The following is a 25,546-nucleotide window of genomic DNA, read 5'->3' on the forward strand; positions in this document are numbered from 1 at the left end:
AGAGATAAGACTAGCCCCATGCTGTGATGTTTTGGTGCTGGGACTTCATTTGCCCAAGGCACACCTTCTGTAAGTAGAATCAGTAATACTTAAAGTGCAGTCAACCTTTGTTAGAATTATTTCATTCAGATTGGTGTTTGACTTAGTGGTTTATAATAAATATCTATGGATAATTTATTGACTTTTAAAAGATACTATAAAATGGACATATCTCAAAATGGAGTTAACTTACATTTACAACAAACCAAACAAAAGCAACAATCATAGAATTACAGGGTCACATTTTAATTCCTGAATTTTACAGGTCAGCATTAATATCACCACATGTATACAAATGGTGTAAAACAAGTACAGTGGTATTTTTTAATACAAAATAAACATCTGTTTTATGGAAAAACTATACTTCATATCTACACAGACAGCCCATCTTTTCCAAACAATAGCCAAAATTAAAATTAACTACAAAATCTCCAAAACAGGGGAAACTGCTTCAGTTTAAGCTATTCCAGGAAAAATGGACCCATAACACATTACAAGGGTGATCTGAAGATTGTAGCTGGAATTACTATTTTTCACTTTTCTTCCCAATGCATTAAATTGTAGTTTGGGGGACGTTTTTCTCACTTCAGCATGATCTCAGATCATAGATGAGCAAAACTAACATTAAAATATTTACAGTTAACTTGCTGTTCTAAAAATAAAACTTCTTAACTGTTTGCCTCAACTTACTATTTTAAGTTCATTTACGTACATGGAATGTGCTTTTATTCTTTAAAAAAAAAAAAGCAGCTTTAATATTACACCCTTGTTTATGGAAAAACTTCATGTGCTGCATACTGACTTTGATACTGAAGTAACTTCTTGGATCAAAATGGCCTCTAGATATGCCACTTAATTCAGCACTATTCTTTGTATGGGAGTCTTTATAAATTACACTTTAAAACTAGCTTGCAGCTCTGGACAGAGACAACTTAACAAAACAGAAAGTGACTTCAAAGTCTCCTCCACCAAAGAGTGACTGGGAGGGAGACAGTTGGAAACATTCTGTTCAACCCACTCCCAAGTTTCTAGAAAAAATCATTTCGAAATACTGTACTGATACTTGGCATCAGTTATCTCTAAAAGTGCTGATTTTAAAGTTCTACTGACAAAACTCTCCATTTTGAATCCAGCTTGTTTTCATCAAAATACATACTGAAAATTCATGGTGTAGAAAACTCAACATGTACTGTAACACAGAGTGTACTTCCCTCCAACTACCTATAAGGCTGAATTTGTTAAAACTTCAAAAAATGGTCCCAACAGCATAACTTCACTTTTATGATAGTTGAATTTGTTTTCCATAAAAAATTTTTTAAAAAGAGGCAACTGATTAAAAGAACAACATGGCCAGCACCATTATACAAGTAATGTTATTGGGTTTGTAACTAAAGTTCTGCAATTGTTTCTAGATCGGATACCCCCCCCGGAGCAACCCTGCATTTAATATTTTATCAACCTTGTCCCTCCCCAAGCCATTCCCAAACCTGAGAGTTTCCTCACTGAGAGGCTATCTCCCAGGTTCAGGTCACTAACCTTTATTTGACAGCCTGAAAGGCAAACCCCTTAATTACTAGCAAGCAATCAAGTTCCTGGGAAGCCTTTTTTTTGTTTTTCTTTTTACAGAACTAAACTCTCCTAGCTGATATACTGAGTATCTTTTGCTACTCCTTGTATATTTATAAGTTCAAGTGAGAAAGCTTTCTGATTCAGATTTTCAGTTCATTGAACAGATGCAGCATTTTAGTAAGACCACACGTTTCAGGGTCCCCAGTAAGTATTTTATGAGCCAAGACGAGGTCTTTTCCTGGGAGATGTTTCTTCTTCTTCATCTTCCTCTTCATCATCTGGATAATCCACTAAACCAACCAAACTGCCCTATTGAAGAATAAAAAGACTTTTTTTAAAATACATAACTTAAGGGAAAAAAAGCTGATTAGTGCAGTTGCTTTTAAAGACATCACAACTTTTCTAATCATATATATCTCAAACATAAATTTGATACAGTAACTGCTTGAAAATTATGAATACTTGGTACTAGTTGGTGGCACTCTTAAGTTATTACCCTCAACTTTTTTATTCAGCCCTTGGATTTTTAATAACACCTCACAATTCAATTCAGCAAAATTTCACTGTGGAAAAGTATTATCTCCAAAAAGTAGGACTCACAAATCATCAAGATACTGGAAGGAGTGAGCTGGAAGGACCTTGGAGATGAAGTAGTTCATCTCTATGTTTAAACTATAAAATAGTGACAAGTAGCCTCCTTTTCGCTTCTGTTCTTCATGTATTTCATCACTATGTGCACACCACTGTTTTCATTCTGCTTTTGATGATAAAGAACACATGAAATGGGTCATACAACTAATAACTAAAAAATTTAGGGCTACCTTTCTCTAACCAAAAGAAAAGATGAGGTAATTCAGGTGTTTGGTCTTTTATGTGTAATGGATCCCTTTGAAAATCGTATTAAAGCTCTACACATTCTACCCAGAAAATTACATGTTCTCAGGTCTGTGTTCATTTTGAACCGACACCATGAAGTTAGTATGTATGTCCCACAGGTTAAAAGGCTGCTGTAAACAATGAATTTAGTTTAAACCCTTCAGACCTCAAATACAATAGAAATAACTCCTACTTCACAGCTACGTAGCTTCATGTCTAAAGAACCCAGACATCTGGCAGTAACACTTTGCCAAAATATAACTGAACCACTGTAATGTTAATCAACAAAGGTCTCTGAGCAGCTAGAAAGAGTTATCAGAAAGTCTGGGAATTAAATCAAACTTCTTTGTAACATATATTTACGTGAGCATCTTTCTGCTGTCTTCTCAGCTTAATAACACACAAGTCTTAAGTTTGATAAGCAAGAGGTAATATGGCTAAATTGTTAAGAATGTATTTGATTGTAGTCTGCCTGACTTCAAATTCCAAGGCCACCATTTTTTAGGTACATGACTGTGGGCAAGTGATTTAGTATCTCTATGCCTCATTTTCATTATCTGTAAAATTGGTATTAACAGTACTTACACTTCACTGAACTATTTTGAAAATTAAATTGAAAATAAAACATAAAAAGCACTGGGCACAGTGGTTAGTATGTAGTTAGTGTTCAGTAACTGCTATTAGCTGCTATTACTAATATCATTCTTATTTATTTGGTTTCAAGCCAAACAAGTTAGATGAGAGGAGACAGAAGACATTATTACCTTATAAAAAGACACCAGTCTGATATTCACAAAGATAACAAGTTATCGAGGAAAGTGTTAATTATGCTTAGGGATTACAGATTATATATCATAATGTACAAACATTTCAGTTCCCAATGGGTAACATTTAAAATAACTTTTTAAGAAATAGTCTATCTGAAACACTCACCTACATAATTTCAATTTTATCTCTATATCTATACCATAAACAAACTCCTATACAGTAAAAAAAAAATGTTTACTGAAAAGAATAAAAATATAAAATGTGAAATATTGGAAGTAAAAAGACCTGTAATCCACAGGTGCACCCTGTAAACAATTTGACAGATTCTGGACTTAAACTATTAATATAATTCATCATGTTAAAAAATTCTAAGGAGAGAGAATTCAAGAATTATCCTCTATGCAAAAAACAAAGGACAGATCTTCCATAAACATGATTAATAAAAGTTTTAAAAATCATCAGCAGGAGTGATAGCTTTTACATCTTCTAATTTTTATAGCTTTAATTTCTTTATCTCACCTAGCTGGATTGGCTAATACCCAGGAACAATGGTTAAATTACAGCAATCATAGTGGTATCCTACCTTGTCCCCAACTCTGGTAGGAACACTGCTAATATTTTCTTAAGTATAAAGCTAGCTTTTGGTATCAGCCATACATACCATGTTAAGAAACTACCTACTTATTTGCATTTTACTGAGTAAATTTGATAAACTGTAAATGTACATTCTATACAGAAATACGTATAAGGGGGTGCCTGGGTGGCTTAGTCAGTTAAGTGTCTGACTTTGGCTCAAGTCATGATCTCCTGGTTCATGGTTTCGAGCCCTGCTTCGGGCTCTGTGCTGACAGCTCAGAGCCTGGAGCCTGCCTCAGATTCTATGTCTCCCTCTCTCTCTTTGCCCCTCTCCTACTTGCGCTTTCTCTCAAAACTAAATAAACTAAAAAAAAAAAAAATACACATGTATATGAAATATTTTGTGTAGAAAGTCACATACAATTGTTTTAACTGCAAAAGGCTGGAAACAAGTTTAAAATGCACCAATGGGGGGCGGGGGGGGGGGGCGCGCCTGGGTGGCTCAGTCCGTTAAGCCTCCGACTTCGGCTCAGGTCAGGATCTTGTGGTTTGTGAGTTCAAGCCTCGTGTGGGGCTCTGTGCTGACCGCTGAGAGCCTGGAGCCTGCTTCGGATTCCCTCTTTCTCCCTCCCTCCCAAATTAATAAACATTAAAATTTTTTTAAATGCGTCAATAGGGTTAGTTATAAATTGAAGTGTATCATACGCTGGAATTCTATGGAGGAAGTTCTTTTATATCCTGATATGGAAAGTTCACCCAGATAAGTCTGTTATGTGTTATGTGAAAAAAGCAAGAGCAGGGTTCTCTTTTGTTAATCTGGGGCAAAAGAAGTGTTTGTTTTGGCTGCCTACTAATAGTTTCCCATTCTGATTTCATTTTTTTTTTTTTTTTTGTTAACTATTTTTCTTCAAGGAAAACGTGCATGTTTTATAGCTCTACAGCTAAAAAAAAAAAAACTTTGTAATTTCATTAGTAGCTAATGTCTTACCAGCCTTGAAAACTATCAAGTTTTCAAAGAATGCAATTTTTTTAAAAATGTTTTTTATTTCTGAGAGAGGGAGAGAGAGAGAACATGAGAGGCGAGGGGCAGACATAGGGAGACAAAGGATCCAAAGTAGGCTCTGTCCTGACTGCAGAAAGTCCAATGTGGGGCTCGAACTCATGGAACTATGAGATCATGACTTGAGTTGAAGGTGGACGTTTAACACACTGAGACTGAGCCACCCAGGCACCCCTCAAAGAATGCAATTTTAAAAAATATATTAGAACTTTAGAATGCCTTGCAAAGGAGAATTAGAAAAGTTCACATCTGATCTATTTAAGAACCAATCAATTTGATTACAGCAATAAACAGACAGTGAAAATGGTTAAAAAGGGCACTGCTGATAAAGAACCTGCCACCACTTAGAAATGTGGCTACACTTTGTTGAAAAAGGCTGAGAGCCAATTTAACTAGTTTCACTTCCGTAAACTCCTATCTCGCTTAATTTCAAACTTTTGTCATAGTCTAGAGTGACTGAACAATTTATTTTCCAAGAACAATAACTGTTTTCTCCTTGTCCCCCAAAAAGATGTAGACGGATACGGCAATCTGCTGTTAGTGTCAAAAGGGTAAAAAATGTGTTAGTGCTTGCATTTCATTTTGCTCGGTCATAAGTAAAAAATTATCTGGAAGGATAATAAATTAAGAACTCTAAGAAATAACCCAGCAAGTAGAACAAGAAGATTTAAAAAATGAGTAATAAGCGAGGAAAATTATGAAAATTGTAAGATAAACCTAGAAGGCCCAACATCCAAACAATAAGTTAATAGTGAAATAGCACAAAATGTCCTCAAATTGAAGGACATGACTGTTTGCCTGCTTCCAAGAAGAAAATAAAATAGCACACACAAAGGATCATAAATAAGAATGTCTTCAGATTACTTGATAGCAGTAACTTCAAATTTTTAAAAGAAAATTATTTCCAACCTGGTTCTATATTCAGTTAAACTGTCAGTCAAATATGAAGACAGAATCAACATATTTTCATACATGAAGGTCTCAAATTTTACCTCTCATGGCATTTTTTTTTTTTTTTTTTAGAAAACAATTATTAGAGGATATGTTCCACCAAAACGGGAGGGAAAATCAAGAAAGAGTCCAGAGACATGAGATGCAGGAAACAATCCAAGAAAAAGAGAGGCAAAAGAAGTACTAGGATGATGGCTGAGGCAGCCATAAGACAAAAGCTGTGCAGCAAATCTAGACAGCAACCGATCTAAGCTGGAACTGGAAGGGAGGCTTCAAGACAGAGGTCTCCACAGGGGACACTATGTGGAAACTAACCTGAGAGGTAGTTAAAGAATTAGTGACAGGCACCTAACTACTGCAACAAATGAAAAAATGGTGGCCATTATTTACTCTAGAAAGAGAAAAGTTATCAAGAAAAATACAGTATAGGAAAAAAGACCAGGAAAAAATTCACAAAGAATATTTATATTGTCATCACAGCAATAAAATTATCAATTATTTAACCAAAAATTGTGAGAGAAGAAATAAGGGTGAGGGTGTGGTAAGGACTGTTCACATGCTAAATTCTTACCTACCATAACAAGAATAAATTAGGTCTAAACTTGGCAAAACAACACAGAAGTATTAACATATTACTTAGAAATAGAAGGTACAAGAGTTTTAAGCTATCTCTGTGGAAAGGAAAAAGAACTGATTTTTTCCCTCAACATTTTAATACTACTTTGACTTTTGACAGTAAGTGCATGTATTGCTTTGATTAATAAAAAAAAAAAAAAAAGGCTATATTGAGAGGGTGCAAATAGTGTTCTAAGCTCTTTACACTTATTAAAAAATTTAATATTTACAACATGCCTTTAGAGTAGCTGCTCTTTTATCCTTGTTTAAAATGAAAAAAAAAAAAAAACTAAGGTTGTGAGAGATTTAATAATTTACTCAAGGTCAAACAGCCTAGAAAGAGGCTAAGCCAAGATTTGAACCCAAACAATTGAACTCCACAGCAAATATTCTTACTATAGTATCACAAATATTACATTAAATTGTCCTATCAAGAAGGGAAAATTAATTTTAAAATTTCTAGTTAAAAAACATAAAATGTTTCAAAAGCAGTAGAATCTCACTGACAATGCTACTTCTGTGATCTTTAGTCAAGAGCCTACCTCAATGCAATACTGACTAGACTCCACATTTTTGTAAAACAATAAATTCAAATTGTATTTTGTGTTCAAAACTAGATGCATCACTTAAGATTAGGTTTTCTACTACTATAACATTTCCCTCCTATTGTCCTTCTACTCTTCTCCTAACAGTTGTCTTATATTTATGCCTTTTTATTTTATGCCACTCCTTTTAGGGGAAAAGGATGGTTACGTATAATAACAATATAAATGAAAGAAGAGAGTTTTATATAAAATTTAAACTTGTTTATATAAAACAGTAACCAATGGGAAATACATATGCTATGCAAGTAACAAAAAGGCTAATATCCTTATAACTGAAGATTCATTCATATTAAGAAAAACATAAGCCAATTTTAAAAAGACAAGACTATGAAAAGACAACTTGCAGAAGAGCAAATTCAAAAGGCTAATAACGTTGCTACTAACACAAGACACACAATTGGGAAAGAGATCTATTCTGTCTATGCAACCTAATGGGCAAAGATTAAAAATAAATTTAACAACACTGGCAAAGCTGCAGTGAGCCAAGCACACTCATACAATGCTTATAGTAACATAAGCTGGTATAGACATTCTGGATGTATCTGATAATATGTATGAAAACATTCCTTTATGCATCTATCCAAGAAAATAGCTTAAAATGCAACAATACCAGCAGTCCCATCAATGAAATAGCAGAATCAACTTATGTGCTCCAAAATATTACTGGGTGTGTTGCTTACAAATATTATGATACAGATAAATAAAATGAAATTCTGTGGTCATCAACAGTATTTAAGTAACAAAGAAAAATTCTTTTAACAAATAAATAAAAGCAAGATACAAAACTGTTTAATTACATGTCTGATAAACCCATATACCTAAAGAAGAATCAAATATTAGCAGTCATGTTCTCTGATGACAGCGAGCAAAACTTTCTTCTTTGAAATTATTTTTATTATCCAAATTTTCTTCAGTAAACATGAAATAATTTTAAAGATGGAAAAAGCAAAGTTTGTGTATAGAATAGGTTCACATACCTTGGTGGCTGTTACTGATGTGGCCAAGTTTGTAGTTTTGGAAGAGGATCCATTAGAACTTGCTGGTGGTGTCTGAGCCACTACAGATTTACTGTTTGTACTGTTTGTTCCATTAGCAGCACTGGCAGAGTGGGAGAAAGTAAATTTGAAGCCACTAGATGATGTCCTTTTGGGAAGGTTTTCTTTGTCTTCACTTTCTTTTGCTAAAGCAAAAATTTAAATCTTTTTTAGTAAAGATTCCTAAGCAAAGCATCTGAAAAGCACAGTAACTTTAAAACTTATAAATCATTACTGGAGAGTGTATGCTAAGTGAAATAAGCCATACAGAGAAAGACAGATACCATATGTTTTCACTCTTATGTGGATCCTGAGAAACTTAACAGAAACCCATGGGGGAGGGGAAGGAAAAAAAAAAAAAAAAAAAAAGAGGTTAGAGTGGGAGAGAGCCAAAGCATAAGAGACTGTTAAAAACGGAGAACAAACTGAGGGTTGATGGGGGGTGGGAGGGAGGGGAGGGTGAGTGATGGGTATTGAGGAGGGCACCTTTTGGGATGAGCAATGGGTGTTGTATGGAAACCAATTTGACAATAAATTTCATATATTGGGAAAAAAATATAAATTAAAAAAAAAAACAAAAACCTGTAAATCATTGCCTCTGCTTTATAAGAGTACAGCATGATGTGTACAGTGGTAAGTCTTTAATTAGCTGGAATCTTAGAAATCTCAGGATTAGAAAGGATCTTAAGAATTATATACCAGAATCTGCCATCCTACGCTAGAATTCTACACTGCTGTATCTAGGACACATCAAGTATTCATTACCTGCCTGACTTCCTTTTACTGTCTCTTTGCAGCTTCTACTCACTGCACTGATCCTATACTCCTATAGTCCTTGTGAAAACCTGATAATCCCTCCCACAAGTCAGTATTTTAAATGCTTAAAGACGATGATATGATCATATCTATCAGTCTCTTATTTCCTGAATACTCCAGGTTCCTTTATCTGTTTCTTTTATGACATAGGTATCTACTATCCTTTCATATCTGGTTGCTGTTTTTGTGTATGATTCTTGAGTGGATGTGGTGCTTCAAGCACGGCCTCACTGCCCCTTTTCACGGCAGTCAGGGTAGTGCCTGTAATGAGTAAAGGTAGAAGAATTAGGTCACCAAAAATTACCACCTATTCCTTAGGACATTTTAATGGGCTATTTGCTCCCCCAGGCTGAAGTAAACAGAACTAAGAGCATTAACGAGTACATGATGAGTGATGCTGGGAACAACGGTTTCAGGAAAAATGTAATAAATCAATAAAACACTATCTAAGGAGAATTGCCTTTAGAATACCTCACATTCAAAATCACAAACTTTATATGAAGTCCAGGAAATGCTTTGCTTTTCAAAATGTAAATTTGTATTAAACATTTATATGATATATGGAGGGCAGTACTCCAATAATGGTAATTTTTTAGGCCATAGAATTAAAGTGATTCGTTCTTTTGAAAGCTAAGTAAGATCTCAGTTTTAAAAACAAGTTAAACTATTTGAAGGATGGGAAATTTTACTTTCATTTCTCTTCCCTTGATAGTATATCTTTATTAAATTTTTATAATGATTTTAAAACTTCAAAGAGCAAAGTTACTTCTCTGAGCTTAGTTTCCTCAGCTGTAAAAGGCAGAGTGCTCTGGAAAGTTTCTATGGATCTGTATGGTCTCTATTATTATTGAGGATTTCAGTACAGAAATAAATCCAAGATTATTCACAGAAGACAATGTATTAAGTAGAAAATATAATAATTTCAGAAAATATAATAATTTCTAAATAGTAAATGAAGGGCATCACAAAATGACAAGTTTCAAGAAAAACATTTTAAACATGAAAATAAGTCCCAGCTTTGGAAAAAGATGTGGAAATTTTAAAAGGTCACATTTCACTATAAAATTCATATCTTTCATACTTTATATACTATGGCCAAATCTTCACAGACAACTCAATAATTTCTGTATTTAAAAATGAGGCACTATTCAAAAACTTAAAATTTTAATACCTTTTTTGGTCTCCATAAATTTTTCATAAGTATCTGGAAAATCATCTTCTGGCTTAGATTTTTCTACTGGTGCCACAACTGCTTTTCCTTCCTCCTCTTCATCTTCATTAAACCACATTTCTTCATCCTCTTCCAAGGCTTTTGCATCTCTGCGAAATCTGTTACTACGCAATATAGATGGTACACTGTAAGAAACATACCACAAATACTAATGACTTAAAGTTTGTAACCAGATTAAATTTGAGAATAAATATGTATAACCAAGAGGAGCTAAAGTAATTTTAACTGAGTATAATTTATATCATAACCACCTCAATTGTGATACAAGATGTAACCAGAAAATATCCCAAAATATTTAAGGATATTGCAAACTAAACTAAAAATTTACCTTGAGTTATGATACAAAGCAGTCATTTTTCACATAAAAGATTCTGGTAAGGAGAATATCCTACCCTTCTAGAAGATTCTGTACTATCTAATGATGGAAAGAATGCTCCTGGGTAAATTTCTTATGTCAGATCCAAACAAAAGATGATTTTGGATATAATTATATAAACTATAGATGCAATATACTTAAAACAATACCTGTTCAGTTTCTGATTTTGTCTGTCTTTTTCTTGCTCATATTTAGTCTTCAATCCTTTGAATGTCTGAACATATTCAATTGATTCAAGTGCTTTATAAAAGTTTTCAACTATATGTGCAGTAAGAGACTTGATATCTTCCTGTATAAGGACAAAATTTACGATTCAAATATAATTCAATGACTGTTAGGAGAAAAACTTAAAGAAACTTTTTTACAGTTCCAAAGCTGACCAAAAAAGATTTTTCAAAATCGCATTCCAAAAATAAGTGTCCTAGTTTCTTTATACATGAGCCAGGCCTCCTCAGAAAACTTGGAATAAAAAAGAAGCCTTTTTGGGGGGCTACTAAACATCTGAAAGTAAACAGATTTAGTTTATATCTTATTTTTTCCATTTATGTAGCACTTCACAATTTAAAAAGCACTTTAACATATACTTTCACTTGATCCCCCTAACAATTCTATGAAATAGGGTTCATTACTCCCATTTTACAGAGAAGGAAAATTGAAGATCTCAGAGGTTACCTGATCAAGAGCACACAGCCAGTTAGAAAATTATATTTTTTTTTTTTAAATTATATTTTCAACAAAATGTTAGATGTTACTTAATGACTCCTTCTTTAACTGGTAAGAAGCCTTACCTAAATAATAAACACAGACTTCTTTGACTATATTACATGTACAGATATGATCAACTGTTAATTTGAATTCCACCTATTTCCAGTCTTCCAATGGTATAATTTTTGTGAAATAAACTGACAGCAATAACTTCTAAATTCTATATGAACCATTCTAAATAATCATTCCAAATACCTGAGTGTGAAGCAGGCTCATTAAAAAAAAAAAGTTTATTTATTTGTAATTTTGAGAAAGAGTGTGTGCCCAAGTGGGGAAAGGGCAGAAAGAGAGAGAAACAGAGACAGAATCTCAAGCAGGTGCCTGAATAATATTTTTATTATTAATAATAGAAGTTGTCATTCAGGAATTTAATATTAGTAAAAAATATACATGCCACTTTAAAAGATACACCATAATAGGGACACCTGGGTGACTCAGTCAGTTAAGTGCCCAACTCTTGATTCTCACGGTTCCTGAGATCAAGCCCCAAGTCGGGATCCATCCTGACAGCACAGAGCCTGTTTGGGAGTCTCTCTCTCCTCCCCTCCCCCACTCAGGTGCGCACACGTGGGCACTCTCTCTCTCGCTTTCCAATAAGCTTTAAAAAAAAAAAAAAAAAGATATACCACAAACTGTTTCTTTTAAGGATTTTAAGTCTTTAAATTACTTCTCCTGTAAATCTCAATTAAGAAATATTAGAAACCCAGGTAAAATGGTTCTGTACTATACCCTGAACAAAAAGATGAGTCAAGTTTTGGGATTCAATGTACATTTATCAACTACCCAAAATTATTTTCTGAAAAACAAATTCAATCATAGGAATAGGGATGGGGTTGTTACCCTACAACTCATTTTATCAGTATCTCACCAAAAATTTTAAGGAAAAAAATACAAAAGTCAATCTCTATTCATTAGAACAGTGCACTGTGAACTGGGGTTCAGATACTTGGTGAGCTAGTTAACTATGTTCCCTCTTTTCTAAGGCTAAAGAGTACTTCCATCCTCTTCATCCTTTTGAAAACCATACTCTTAGCAAGTGACTATTATAGAAAAATAATCCAGTTAGCCAAATCATCTTTATCTGAGAATAGCATATCATGAGCAGAAATGTGACTTGTAACAGACACAACTAGAGAATGAATTTCTAGCTCTGATTTTCTTTTTTTCAAATTCTTTCTAACCACATGGCCATTTGCCCTGGTGGAATGATTTCATTGTGTGGGAGAGGGTAAATTCATTGTACTGGTTCTACTGTTACCCGTCTTATCCCTGTTGCTCACGTATCGTTCTCTCCAGATCTTTTTATGACAAATCTTATGTTGCCCCAAAGCGAGCTGTGACCTATCTTCAAGCTCTGACTGTGCTCCTAACCAAATGGATGCTCTTGAATCAATCACTCAAATCAGTCTGGATGACTCAAGTACCTCATCTATAAAATAAGGAAGTTGGAGTGGTCTGCCTACTTCCTGGTCTCTTCAACTTAAAATTCCATGATAAAAGCCTACCTTTTATACATCTTCCATCAAAGTTTACCAAAGTAATTATTTTCAACCTTTCTATATTTATCACTACCCCTACAACAGATCAGAGAGATCACATCATTGAATGGCATGCTTGACTGAAAAGTCTACATACATATGCCAAATATAATCCTAAAACATTTGGCCAATAAAAATAATACACAGTAAACATGGGTTAAAATACTATGCTCAATTTCACAATTTAGAATATTAACATTGCTAAACATATAATTATTTTGTTAAGAAGCCTTTACTATAAACTTACCACTCTTATAAATTCAAATAACTCAATGACAGCTGAATTCAACAGATTGTACCGAGTTCCGTTATCCAGGAGAGCATTTATAACTGGCTCAAAAAGATTTCCCTTCGTGATGTAACGATTATAAAATTCATCTTTAAGGCCAATTATCCGCCTCATAAAACGAAGAGCACCTAATTAAAAATAATACAGGGAACAAATTGATAATTTATTAATAATTATTGGGAAGTATAAAGAATGTATACTTCTAAAATAAAAAGTAAACAATGTGTACTAAAAATAATTGGGTTTTGAGGGAAAAAATAAGTTAGGGAGAGACCACTTAAAGTTGTATAAACTTCTCTGGTAGCTAGCAAAAAGTCCAATAATTGGTATTTAGGAGATAAATAAACTACTCAGGCAGGTAGCTCCATGATATAGAGATTAAAAAAACATATAGAAAGCACAGGCTGCCGATGCCGGCAGTACTGGGAGCAGTGCTGGTGGACATGAAGACAGTACAGTGACAGCAGCTCAGGACCAGCGCAGGGCTGTTCGTCATGAAGGTGGTTGGAGCAGCGGTGTAGTCTGTCAAGACGGCCTTGCCTCTCTGCAGGAGGGAGCTCTGAAGGTAGGTACTTCTTTGTGATTTTCTGAAAATAAAGCCAAAGGGGTTCCTGCTGCCAGCTTAAGAGGAGGGCTGAAGGTCTTTTACTTTTCTGATGAAAGCTACAGTTCCACTCCCACCATTTCAGTTCTCTTTGCCTTGGAAAAAGCATCTGTGAACTGATGCTACCTACACATTATAATGTCATTTCCTTGTTTACCAACTGCTTATGAGCTGTTTTGCCATAGCAGATCAGGCTGTACTTGTAAAAGAACAACAGAGTAACAAATAAGCAGTATCATCTGGCTTTTCACATTTTAGAATACTGAAAAGAAATGTTCAGTCTCTCATTTCAACCCACTGTTCACAGATGGAAGTCATTAAAAGAAGTTGTGTCTGTCAAAAGAGGTTCCTAATATTATCTGAGAATAAAACAGAAACAGGCCATGTAAGGTCTAAATGTAGGATGACTGTAACACTAAACAAGTGTGAAGAGAAGTGCTAGACTTCTAACAACACCTAGTCTTTGTAGCAGAACAAGAAATACTTACTTAAGATTAAAAAGACTGAAGCACCGGTAAAGATGTGAGCACGCTCATACACTGCTGGTGAATAGTAGGATATAGTTACAACTACACTGCTAATTATAATGGAAATCTTGAAGCAATGTAAACATGTAAATACTGGAGATCTGTTCAATTATGGCATATCCACATAAAGAAATGACTCTGCAGTCATCCCTAAGCACTGGCTACAGAAAGCCACATAAGAACACCTATCATGAGAACATCCATCTTCCGAAAATTAATATAAAAATTTAATGTAAATGTGATCAGGATGAACTAGATAAAATTATCTTTAAGTTACTGTGGAAGAACAAGTGTCCACGAACCAAGAAAATTATGAAAACGAAAAGTGAGGAGGGACTTAGCAGATAATTAACTTTACAACAAAGATGCCATAGTGGACTAAGAATAAACTTTCCCATTATTTCGTCTAGTAAAGTAACAGATTTAAAAATATTAGTCCAGAAGTAAGACACAAGATATATGTGGTAACTTACTGGATAACAAAAGAGAAACTTTCATTCAGTAAGAAAAATATACTTTATTTAATAAGAGGATGGGCACAATTGGCTATCCATCTAGAAGAAAACAAAGCAAGGCCCTCCAAACCATATACAAAAACAAACCTCAAATGTATTACATATATAAGTAAAAAATGAAATAATAAAAATATCAGAAGTAAAATGAGGAGGATATTTTATTTGTATAATCTTAGGACATAGATGTTCCTAAGCAAGACAAAATCCTCAAAACTCATAAAAAGAAGACATTATTTTTCATTAGGGAGAATTTTAAAATTGTTATGTCAAAAAATAAAATAAAGGTAAATGTGAAAGACAAATGAGACTGGGACATTTTCCCCCCCAAACATGATATATTACTGGTATCTCTAATATAAAATGAGCTCTAAGAAAAAGGTAATAGACAATCCACAACAGATAAAATTCAAAAACACTAAAACATGAAAGTATGTTGCCAAAGAAAACATAAATTAGAACACAAGTGGAATACCACATTTCCCATTATCTGCCTCCTAACATTTTAGGAGCCAGTAAAACTGAATGCTGCCAGAGTGTCAAGTGCTTCAATCTTTTGGGAAAGTTATCTGGAAGCTGTATGTTAAACTCAAATTTAAAAGGATACATTAAAACTATATAAACATTCTTTTCTGGCAATAGAATTATTGGGAATCTACACTATGGAAATAAACCAATACTTAAAAGATTCATATACTAGACTATTTACTACAAAGTTGTTTGGAGTGGCAAAATACCAAAACAATCCCATAATCTGTACACTGCAGAATGGCAGAATAAATTGTGGAAGAGCCACTCCATCAAATGTTATTCAGCTACATTTAGAAAAACAACTTAGTTGAGACTATATTCAATCACCTAGAGTAAGACTAAGGGACTGAGAAGTATGTTAATATGATCCTTTTTTGGATAAAAATAAAAAATACCTATAACTGTGTAAATATGTTTATATAAATTTTTACGGATACAGAAAAAAATTGTGCAGGCTGTTAATGGAGACTACTTTTAAGGCCTTAAAAATAATGGTTGGGGGATTAATATTTTCTCTATATATTAAATGTTTACATTTTATCTATGATTTTTATGCTCAGAAAAAACACACAAAGCTCTTTTTATTTGGAGAGAGGAAGTTGTTAGTTTATCTCTATTTGCAGGTAAAATTGTGAAGAGGAAAGGAAAGTTAAAAGTCTGGCAACCATCAACTGAAGCAAATACTGGCATTTAAGTTTGATTATTACCGGTTCAATTGGTCTACTGAGGGGGACTACCCCTAAATTATTTTTACAAGTTCAATAAATAACCCGAGTTACACAAAAATATTTCAAGGCTATATCTCAAAAGTATAAAAAAAAGTCACCAATGAATGACAGTGTAATGAAGCAGACGTAAAAGACAGTAGGACTTGTTCTATTAGTGAAACGCTGTTGTTGTACATGCTATTGTATCACGACTTAAGCCAATTCAATCCAAATGTGAGTAATAGGTAGGTGGGAAGCACCATGACCTATTCCTCCTGTCCTTTAAATAAAAGATTAGTACTTCTCATAAAATCATCTCTTTAATAGCATATATACTGCTAAAAAAAAAAAAAAAAGTCCAATGGGTAACTTCAGGGTTTATCTCTATTAAAAATGTTGTTCCCTAAGATATTTTACAAGAACATTCATTTAAAGTGTTACTTACACAAGGCCAGGAAAGTGTGCTTTGAATTCATCAAGACCAAGACTCTTCTTAGCAAGTCCTTGTTCATAATATAGTTTTTTATGTGGTATGTGTGATGTTCCACGCAAAATGTGAGTAGTTCTAAAATTAAGGCAAGCAGCTGTGCTGTTTGATAATTATCTACAAAGAAAGTCATCATATGAAAATAAAATAAATATCGCAATTCATCTAAATAGAATAAAGCTTATGTCCTAGATTTTAGAGCAACAGTAAAATTCTATTTACTCCTCATTTTTATATCATTTAAAGAAGCTACGGATTTTTACTTTTTCATTAGCAGACTCCCCAAAAGTATAATCAGTTTTACTGACTAAATGGATACTTTCTAAGGCTCTTGTATAAAATATTTATGAATACTAAGAGGAAAGAAAGTCTAAATAAAAATCTACAAACATGATAAGAAAACCATCATTGCACTGAGATCTTCTTAGTAGTGTTTCCTTAATATGTGTTATTACTATTAATTAACCGATAAAATGAGTCCACAGTAAATAGCTCAAACTTTTTGCCCATCACATGGTGCAATATAAATTTCCCCAGCAAAATAAGTATGTTTTAAAAATTCATTTTTGAGAGAAAGAGAGCGAGTGTGCATTCACGAGTGGGGGAGGGGCACAGGGGGGGACAGAGGATCAGAAGCAGACTCCGTGTTGACAGGAGCAAGCCAGACGCGGGGCTCAAACTCAAGAACCATGAGATCATGACCTGAGCCCAAGTAGGGCACTCGACCGACTGAGCCACCCAGGCGCCCCAATATGCTTTCTTTAAAAACACCTTTAAGGAAAGGACATTTTTGGCTATTTGAACATCAAGTGAAAAATATTACATCAATATTTATTTTTAACCATAATCATTTTAACATCAAATCATGATATCCATGAGATGCCTACTGAAATAAACTACACTGTTTTTTTTCCCTCAAGAGGCTTTGGTGTATACATTCATGAGATTTCAAATTGTTTCCTGAACATCAAAATTGAATGTATGTCAAAGGCTCATGTCAACAATTACCCACACCTATTACAAATGTTTTAGGCAAGAAATATTAAGCCGTGAGGAAATTTCGTAATTACAGCTTTACAGAATAAATCTAGTCCAACTATTCTATTTTTGAAGAAGATTACAATTATAAATAAATATTTTATGCAACTATGATCCTATCAGGAATAAATCAGCATTCTTTTGATAACAGAATAGCCATTAAAAACTGGGTCACCTGTTCAGTTTTTAAGTGGCTGGTTCAGTTGGTTAAGTGGCTGATTCTTGATTTTGGCTCAGGTCATGATCTCATGGTGTGTGTGATCAAGTCCTGTGTTGGGTCTGTGCTGAGAGTGCAGAGCCTGCTTGGCATTCTCTCTTTCCCTTTCTCGGCCCCTCCCCCACCCTCAAAATAAATAAATAAACTAAAACAGAAATACAAAATACAGTTCTGGTATTTCAAAGATCCTTCCTACTTTAAATGCAAGTAAAGAGTTTTACTTGTTTCAGAGCAATCTGTGTAACCAACACCACAACCAATATATGAACTAGTCCCTCAACATTAAAAAAACAAACTCTCTTAACCTCTCAATTCCCAAATTTTATTTACAAAGATTTTGTAACAATGATCTGCAGTGTTAATAAATGTCTTGTTTTCACATTCTCAAATTAGGACATGAAATTACTCATGATATCTTGAATCCAATCTCTCCTAGACCTTTGATGAGCCTGGCAGAAAAGATAGAATGCTAGGTGCACACAGCATATTTTCCATACTCCCAGCCCCACACCTGCTATGCATGTTCCAAGCAGAAGCAACAGTGTTTACACTCACATTCATAAACAATACCTAAGCATAATGCTGTCATCAATACTAGTTCCCAACTGGCCTTAGGATTTCAAAGATAAGAATGAACTAAAATCCTCAATTTTCAGATGTCTTCTCAAAAAAAATATCAGAAAATAAGCTCTAAATTTACAAAAACAAAAAATTCCAACTGGTTTTCTTTTATATTGGAGAAAGTGGACTCTTTTCTTTATTATAAAGAAAAAAGGAAATCTATTTGTTTAATTTCATTTGTTCGAAAATATGCCTTTCCTAGCCTTGTAGAAATAAATGCATTATACTCGGAGGAAAAAAAGCTTTCACTTTGTATTAGTTCATAAAATAAGAATTTATACTTACCAGGGCAAATCGTGCTGTTCTTGTTAGATCCAACTATATTATCTAATAAAAAAAGTTAAAGTCAGTTCAGTAATAATTAGATCACATTTTCCTAGTACTTTACAACATACAAACCATGTCTTTGATCATAATCTCATTTTACCTGGATAATAACCATTAAGAATTAGTTGTGAGGAGAGGGTAAGGGGGTGGGCAAAATGAGTAAAGGGAGATACAAGGTTCCAGTTATGGAATGTATGTCACAGGGATAAAAGGTACAGCACAGGAAACATAGTTAATGGTACTGTAACAGCACTGTGTGGTGACAGATGGTAACTACAACTTGTGGTGAGCACAGCTTAAAGTATAGACTCTTCAACGTAGCACTGTGTATCAATTACATTTCAATTTAAAAAATTCAGTTGCTTCAAATATACCTGTATCTGCAATTGTTTACAGAATTGGGTGCAGATGAGGAATTATTAAAAGACAATATCACAAATAATTCTGATAAAAGAAAGTGAGGTTACAACCAGAGAAAAGAATGATACTTCTTTTACTTCTCTTAGCCATCCTCCAACAATTAGGACAGGTCTCTCTACGGAGGAGTTTCTTCAACTCCAGAATAACACATATGTTAACAATTAGTCATTTATGCTTTGAATTTTGAGAAAATAAGTAAGACATTATAAGTTCTGATTTCTAGGCACATGGCTTACAGTACATTTGTGTAGAAAAAAATAAGACTATCACACAGCATTGTGTATAATAAAAAATCTGGAAACAAATGTACATTAGAGGCAGAAAGGTTACATTACAACATACTCATAAGAGAATATTATGTACGGATTAAAAATAAGAACTCTAGGTATCAATATGGACAGATTTCTAAAAAGCACTGAGTAAAAGAAAAAAATTGCAGAATATGAAAAACAGAAATCAATTCTTATCAAGTTTGAAAACATGAAAAATAATACATTATATATGTCATAATAATATAAACAGACATGAAGGTGATAAACTTCAAATTTAGCATTTCTTGAGGGATGGGGGGAGAAATGAGAATGTGGGGAGAACAGGAAACTCCAACAAATCCGTAATTTATTTTCTTTTCGAAAATATTTGGAAAAATATGTCAAGTTAGTTTTGATAAAGCCAACAGGAAATATATGGGGGTCTGTTATACAATTATCTAAATATTTTTGTATGGCTGGAAGTATTTTAAAATAAAGATTAAAAATTTATTTTAATTTATACATATGAAACCATTCTGCATGAAAATGTTCTGCAACATGTTTTACCCAACTATATATTTTTGGGAACTAGTCAGATGATAGATCAAAATTCAATTATTTTAATTGCTATATAGTATTCCATTATATGAATATACCATACATTCTTCATCTTCCTACCATGAGCAAGGCACCAACATCCTTGTACCTGTCATGCACATGCATAAATGTTCCCTAGGGAAATACAAATCAAAGCCACAATGAGATACTACCTTGCTCATGTCAGAATGGCTTACATTAACACCACAAGAAACAGGTGCTGGCAAGCATGAGAAAGGGGAACCCTCCTGCACTGTTGGTGGGAGTGCAAATTGGTACAGCCATTCTGGAGAGCAGTATACAAGTTCCTCAAAAAACTAAATATAGAACTACCCTAGGATCTAGTAATTGCACTACTAGGTGTTTACCCAAAGGATACAAAACTACAGATTCAAAGGGGTACATGCACTCTAATGATTATAGCAGCATTATTAACATTATTAAATGTCCACTGACTGATGAATGGATAAAGAAGATGTGGTGTGTGTGTGTGTGCGTGTGTGCATGTGTGCATCTGTGTCTATATATCTGTATCTATTATTTACATGACAGAACATTACTCAGCCATCAAAAAGAATGAAATCTTACCATTTGTAATGACCTGGATGGAGCTAGAATTAGAATGTATTATGCTAAGCGAAATAAGTCAATCAGAGAAAAATACCATATGATTTCACTGATACGTGGAATTTAAGAGACAAAACAGATGACTATATGAGAAGGGGGAAAAAAAGAGGAGAGGGGGAAACAAACCACAAGAGATTCTTAACGATGAAGAATGGAGGGTTGATGGAGGGAGGTGGGTCGGGGATGGGCTAGATGGGTGATGAGCATTAAGGAGGGCACTTGTGATAAGCACTGGGTGTTGTATATGATGAATCACTGAATTCTACTCCTGAAACCACAACTGCACTGTATGTTATCTAACTCAAATTTAAATAAAAACAAATAAATAAGTGTTCCCTAGGATAGACACTCAGAAATTGAATTGATGGTATTATGTAAGGTGTGCCCAGTTCACAATTTTATTGTGAACTTTACTAAAGTGTAAACACTCTCTTTCACTTACTTCTTAACTGACTCACTGAATGTGTCCCCCCTATTTCTCATTTCACCAGATGAGTTGTATGCTTATCAAAAAGTCCTTTGTTTATGCTAGTTATTTTTGGCAGTATGAATACATAATTTAAATACTGCAGACTGATGTAATATCATAAAAATGTAATATCTATGGCTAAGCTGAATACAGTAGAAGTAGAAAAACCAGAAGTTGTAGCTGATGAATTACAGGTGTAGTTTATGCGTGATAGAGGACATGGAAATATGTTAAAAAGTACATAAAAAAAAAAGGCTTGCCCCTCTACAAAATATCAGCAAATGAGTCAGAATTTAGAATAAATATTTACAAGGGTGCATGGGTGGCTCAGCTGGTTAAGCCTCCAACTCTTAATTTTGGCTCGGGTCATGATCTTGTGGTTCATGAGATCAAGTCCCACGCTGGGCTCTGCGCTGACAATGCGGAGCCTGCTTGGGATTTTCCCCCTTGGGATTCCCGCTGTCTCTCTCTCTCTCTCTCTTTCTGTGTCTCAAAATAAAAATAAACATTAAAAAAGAATAAATGTTGACGGATTTTTTTTTAACTTTATTTTTTTTTAATGTTAATTAATTATTTTGAGAGACAGAGAGTGAGAGAGAGAGAACCCCAAGCAGGCTCTGTTCTGTCTGCACGGAGCCCAATGCAGGGCTCGATCTCACAAAACATGAGATCATGACCTGAGCCAAAATCAAAAGTAGGACGCTTTCCAGACTGGGTCACCCTGGTGCCACATACAGAGTTAATTTTTTTAAACCGTTCTCTGCTTTAATCAACTTTTTTGATTAACCCATCAACTTTTGATCCTTATGTTGTAAAATTAAAGAGTTTTTACTATACTGCCAAATTATCCTCCAAAATGATGGTTCCCTTGGATTTTCTAATATAGGTAATATACTGTCTACTCTTATTCTCGATACTAACTCTAACAACTCTGGGAACAATCTCCTTTTGCTAGGTGTTTATAAATCTCTTCCTCAAGGTGCAATGCTTTTTGCCACATTTTCTGTATCATTCTCTAACACAGACACTCTGAAACAAGGGAAATCATGATTTTATACTGCAGTTAAAATTTTTCAGTATTAATTTCCCTGACATATAAAGCACTGAGGAGACATCTTGTTGTAGATTTAATACTTATTTTAGTCTTCAAAAACAGAAACCATAAGCAGATAAGTAAGAGACCGTACCCTTTTCACACTTGTCTTCTGAAGTATTGGTCAAAAGTGGTGCTGTGAGAACATGCATACAATGGTTGTAGAAGAAATTTAGAAATTCACTTTTTTCAGTTTTCTGAAATATACAGAATTAAAAAAAATACTTTATTATCTTTTAATTAATAAAATGTCTCTAAGAATTAGTGCAGGTCATACACAAATAACAGATACTTTAAGATACCCCAAAAGCAGCAAAAAACTAGTTTTATGTTCAACTTGATATTTTGCAGTACTAAAAAATCAAATCTATTTCGTATTACGTATTAAATTAAAATGAAAGCCAAGAAAATGATGATAAAAAGTTTATCTGAGGAAAATTATTCAGAAGAATTTTTCTTCAAATACGCTTGTGATCTGCAATGCAATGAAGAATATCTATCAAGCAATGTGGGAGGAGCAACTTAACTGCTTAAACTTTGAAATTCCAGATTTCATAGCATATCCAAATATGAAAAAACACCAAACTGATTTATCAAGCCATCTGAAACAAGGCAGAATTTAGACCTATTTTTTTAAATTAAATTTATTATTTGGAAAATAATGCTTTTGATTTTGGCCACTATTTTTTATACAAACGGTCTCATAAATAAGTCATGATTTAAAAACAACATACGTATTCTCTAAATGTGAGGGAACTTTATAAAGAAAAAACATCCCAACATTTTGAGACAACTATTAGTATTTTGGAATATTTCTGTAAGTCTTTTTTTAATGACTTCTCTCTTACTATGCAGTTGAGACCATTCAGTACACATTAATTTTTAATATGATTAACACATAACATAAAACTTATCATTTTTGCCAATTTTACTGTTTACAGTTCAGCAGTGCTACATATATACACACTGTTGTATGCTAACTTTGAAGAACTTAAGAGAGGCCAAGGGCCATAAATAGAAAGGCTAAAGTTTTACTAAGGTTTTAGCAGATTACAATCTTGTATTTTGCCAAAAATAAACTGCTACAGGACTGTCACTGCTACTTGAATGCCAAGTGTACAAATACTTGTTTTTCAAAATTGTACAAATTTTAAAATATTTTATATTTACATATAATTTATATGTTTATACATAATTTATTATACATAAAATCATTTAAAACTGACTAGACTAAAACATTTTTATCTCAGAATAATTTCTTACATTAGTTGTAGCCAGCATGTTCTCTGGATCAATTAGAGTACGAAGAAGTCCCATTAACTGAACAGCACCTCCTAGCTCAGGATCAGTATCACAGATCATTTGTTCAATTACTACATTAATGAGAAGGATATCCTGAAAGAAAACATATTTCCATTAGACCTGGTTTGGAGATAAGACAAATATACCAACTGAAAGAATAAAATCAGAATTATACAGAAAAAAACAAAGAATAAACAAACTTTTTTAAGCTTTTACATTCCTAATATTTTGCAAAACATATTTAAACTTTTAGGTACCTAATATCTTTCAAAATTCTATAAACACATGAGTGAAAAAACCTAGTAAAAAAAGCAGAGCACACTACAGCTTATGATAACATCAGTATAGGGGAAGTGGGAAATAAAACAATTTACCAGTGATTCTTGTTCACTGGAAATTCTAACAGATGCTCATTCTAGATTTCAGCCTCAGTTATGAGTTTAGAAGTTGAGTGAATAAGAGCACATATCTTGTGACCCTAAAACACAGATTGTCTCAGCTTTTTTTTTTTTTTTAATTCTTTAACGTTCATTTTTATTTTTGAGGCAGAGAGAGCATCAGTGGGGGAGGGACAGAGAAAGGGAGACACAATTAGAAGCAAGCTCCAGGCTCTGAGCTGTCAGCACAGAGCCGAATGCAGAGCTTGAAGCCATTAACTGTGAGATCATGACCTGAGCTGAAGTCAGACGCTTAACTGACTGAGCCACCCAGGTGCCCTGACTGTCTCAGCTTCTAACGAGAAAATCCTTTCTGGCAAAAAAAGGGGAAAACTCGGTACAACTCTCCACAGGAAGCAAGTGGGTGTGCACTGTGTTACATAATAATCTAAAACTACACAGATTTGTTGTTACATTAGTTGCATGCTTTGGCATCTAGATTATGAAACTACAAAGCAGCCTGCAGATACAAAATCTGCTTTTGGCATATATTTTTAAGAAATCTTGGGAATTAAAATACAATACAAAGCGACTGTTCATGTCAAAGAAAAAAGTTTTCACATAAACTCAGTGGATCTGAGAATATGTTTATAACTGGGGGAAGAAAGGTAGTAACTAAAGGAGATGAACTAGGGAACTGCGTGGAATGAAGATGAACTTAAATTGGGAGAATTCTGTAAAGTAATAAAAAGAAATCTTCAGTATAAAGCATTTTTTGTTATTATTTTGTTTTGCTAGCCCCTCTCAAACTTAATACATTGTGATTTCCAAAAATATTTCCCTGTAAAGTTCCTTAAAATTCCTTAAATTCAGCGAAGAACCAACAAAACCATGTCACAGCAACTGAACTGCTCAAAATTAGAACTCTACCCCTACCATGTTTCAAAATTTGAACACCAATAAATCAACTGTCATGGCATTAGGAACAGAATAAAATCTCTTCAGAGTTATTATGAAATAAAATTCACAGACCTACATTAATAAATTCAGATCCAAGCCTCATTTCAATTAGAAGGAAAGATTACACATTAATCTGCTGCTCTTATTCTGATATGATCGGCAAAGCATAACTCATGTAAAATATCAAGATACTACAAAAAGGTGTCAGCTAATAAACTTTCTTCAGAACAATGCTATGGTATTTACTTACTTTAAATCTGTCAATATGTACAAATTGGATTCTACCAGTTAATTAGGGCCTCAGATAATTTGCTCAATTATATACAATCTTCTTTCATAAATTCATTCATTTAAAACTTGACACACACAAAAATCATAAATGATGAATTTAAGTTACATCTAAATGAAACCACAGTGGCAAGAAAGGCTTCTTATGGTATAGCTCATACACTGAAATGTCATTCTAAAACAGTCTTCAAACTTTCTGCTCTTCTCTCTTACATGCAATGTCTCACAAATCCTGCTTCCATCAATATCAATGCCAAACTCTGAGTCGCATAATTTAGTGACTTGTGGAGGTGAAAAAAGCCAATTTATATATTTCATAGAGAAACAGATGGCTATAGAGAACTATAGCCCTTTTAGGAAATAAGAAAAGAACTGCCTTTCTCAAAGGCCTGTAAGACCTCCCTGCTAGAGACAGGTATATGCACCACTGAATGCTATCTTCAGAATGTTTTAAGATACTGAAACTTCACCTAGGAAGGGCAC

At 33.8% G+C, this 25,546-nt stretch overlaps 1 protein-coding gene across 3 annotated transcripts in view; it reads right to left on the minus strand.

The window, feature by feature from the left end:
* Positions 1-264: 264 nt before the first annotated feature.
* The window catches only part of PPP4R3B (protein phosphatase 4 regulatory subunit 3B), a 64,353-nt gene continuing 39,071 nt past the window's right edge, over positions 265-25,546 (minus strand). The window contains exons 8-16 of one of the 3 annotated variants that reach the window (XM_007075388.3): positions 23,400-23,531; positions 22,231-22,333; positions 18,638-18,679; positions 16,435-16,593; positions 13,067-13,236; positions 10,666-10,805; positions 10,081-10,244; positions 8,037-8,239; positions 265-1,917 (exon numbers count right to left, since the gene is read on the minus strand). In XM_007075388.3, coding sequence (XP_007075450.1) covers positions 1,822-1,917; positions 8,037-8,239; positions 10,081-10,244; positions 10,666-10,805; positions 13,067-13,236; positions 16,435-16,593; positions 18,638-18,679; positions 22,231-22,333; positions 23,400-23,531 — 1,209 coding nt within the window. In that variant the 3' untranslated portion in view covers positions 265-1,821. Of the gene's footprint in view, positions 1,918-8,036; positions 8,242-10,080; positions 10,266-10,665; positions 10,806-13,066; positions 13,237-16,434; positions 16,594-18,637; positions 18,680-22,230; positions 22,334-23,399; positions 23,532-25,546 lie in introns of those variants that run through there. The other 2 variants (XM_007075387.3, XM_007075389.3) reach the window with 2 other exon arrangements.

This window comes from Panthera tigris, chromosome A3 (genome assembly GCF_018350195.1).
Source record: "Panthera tigris isolate Pti1 chromosome A3, P.tigris_Pti1_mat1.1, whole genome shotgun sequence".
Lineage (NCBI taxonomy): Eukaryota > Metazoa > Chordata > Mammalia > Carnivora > Felidae > Panthera > Panthera tigris.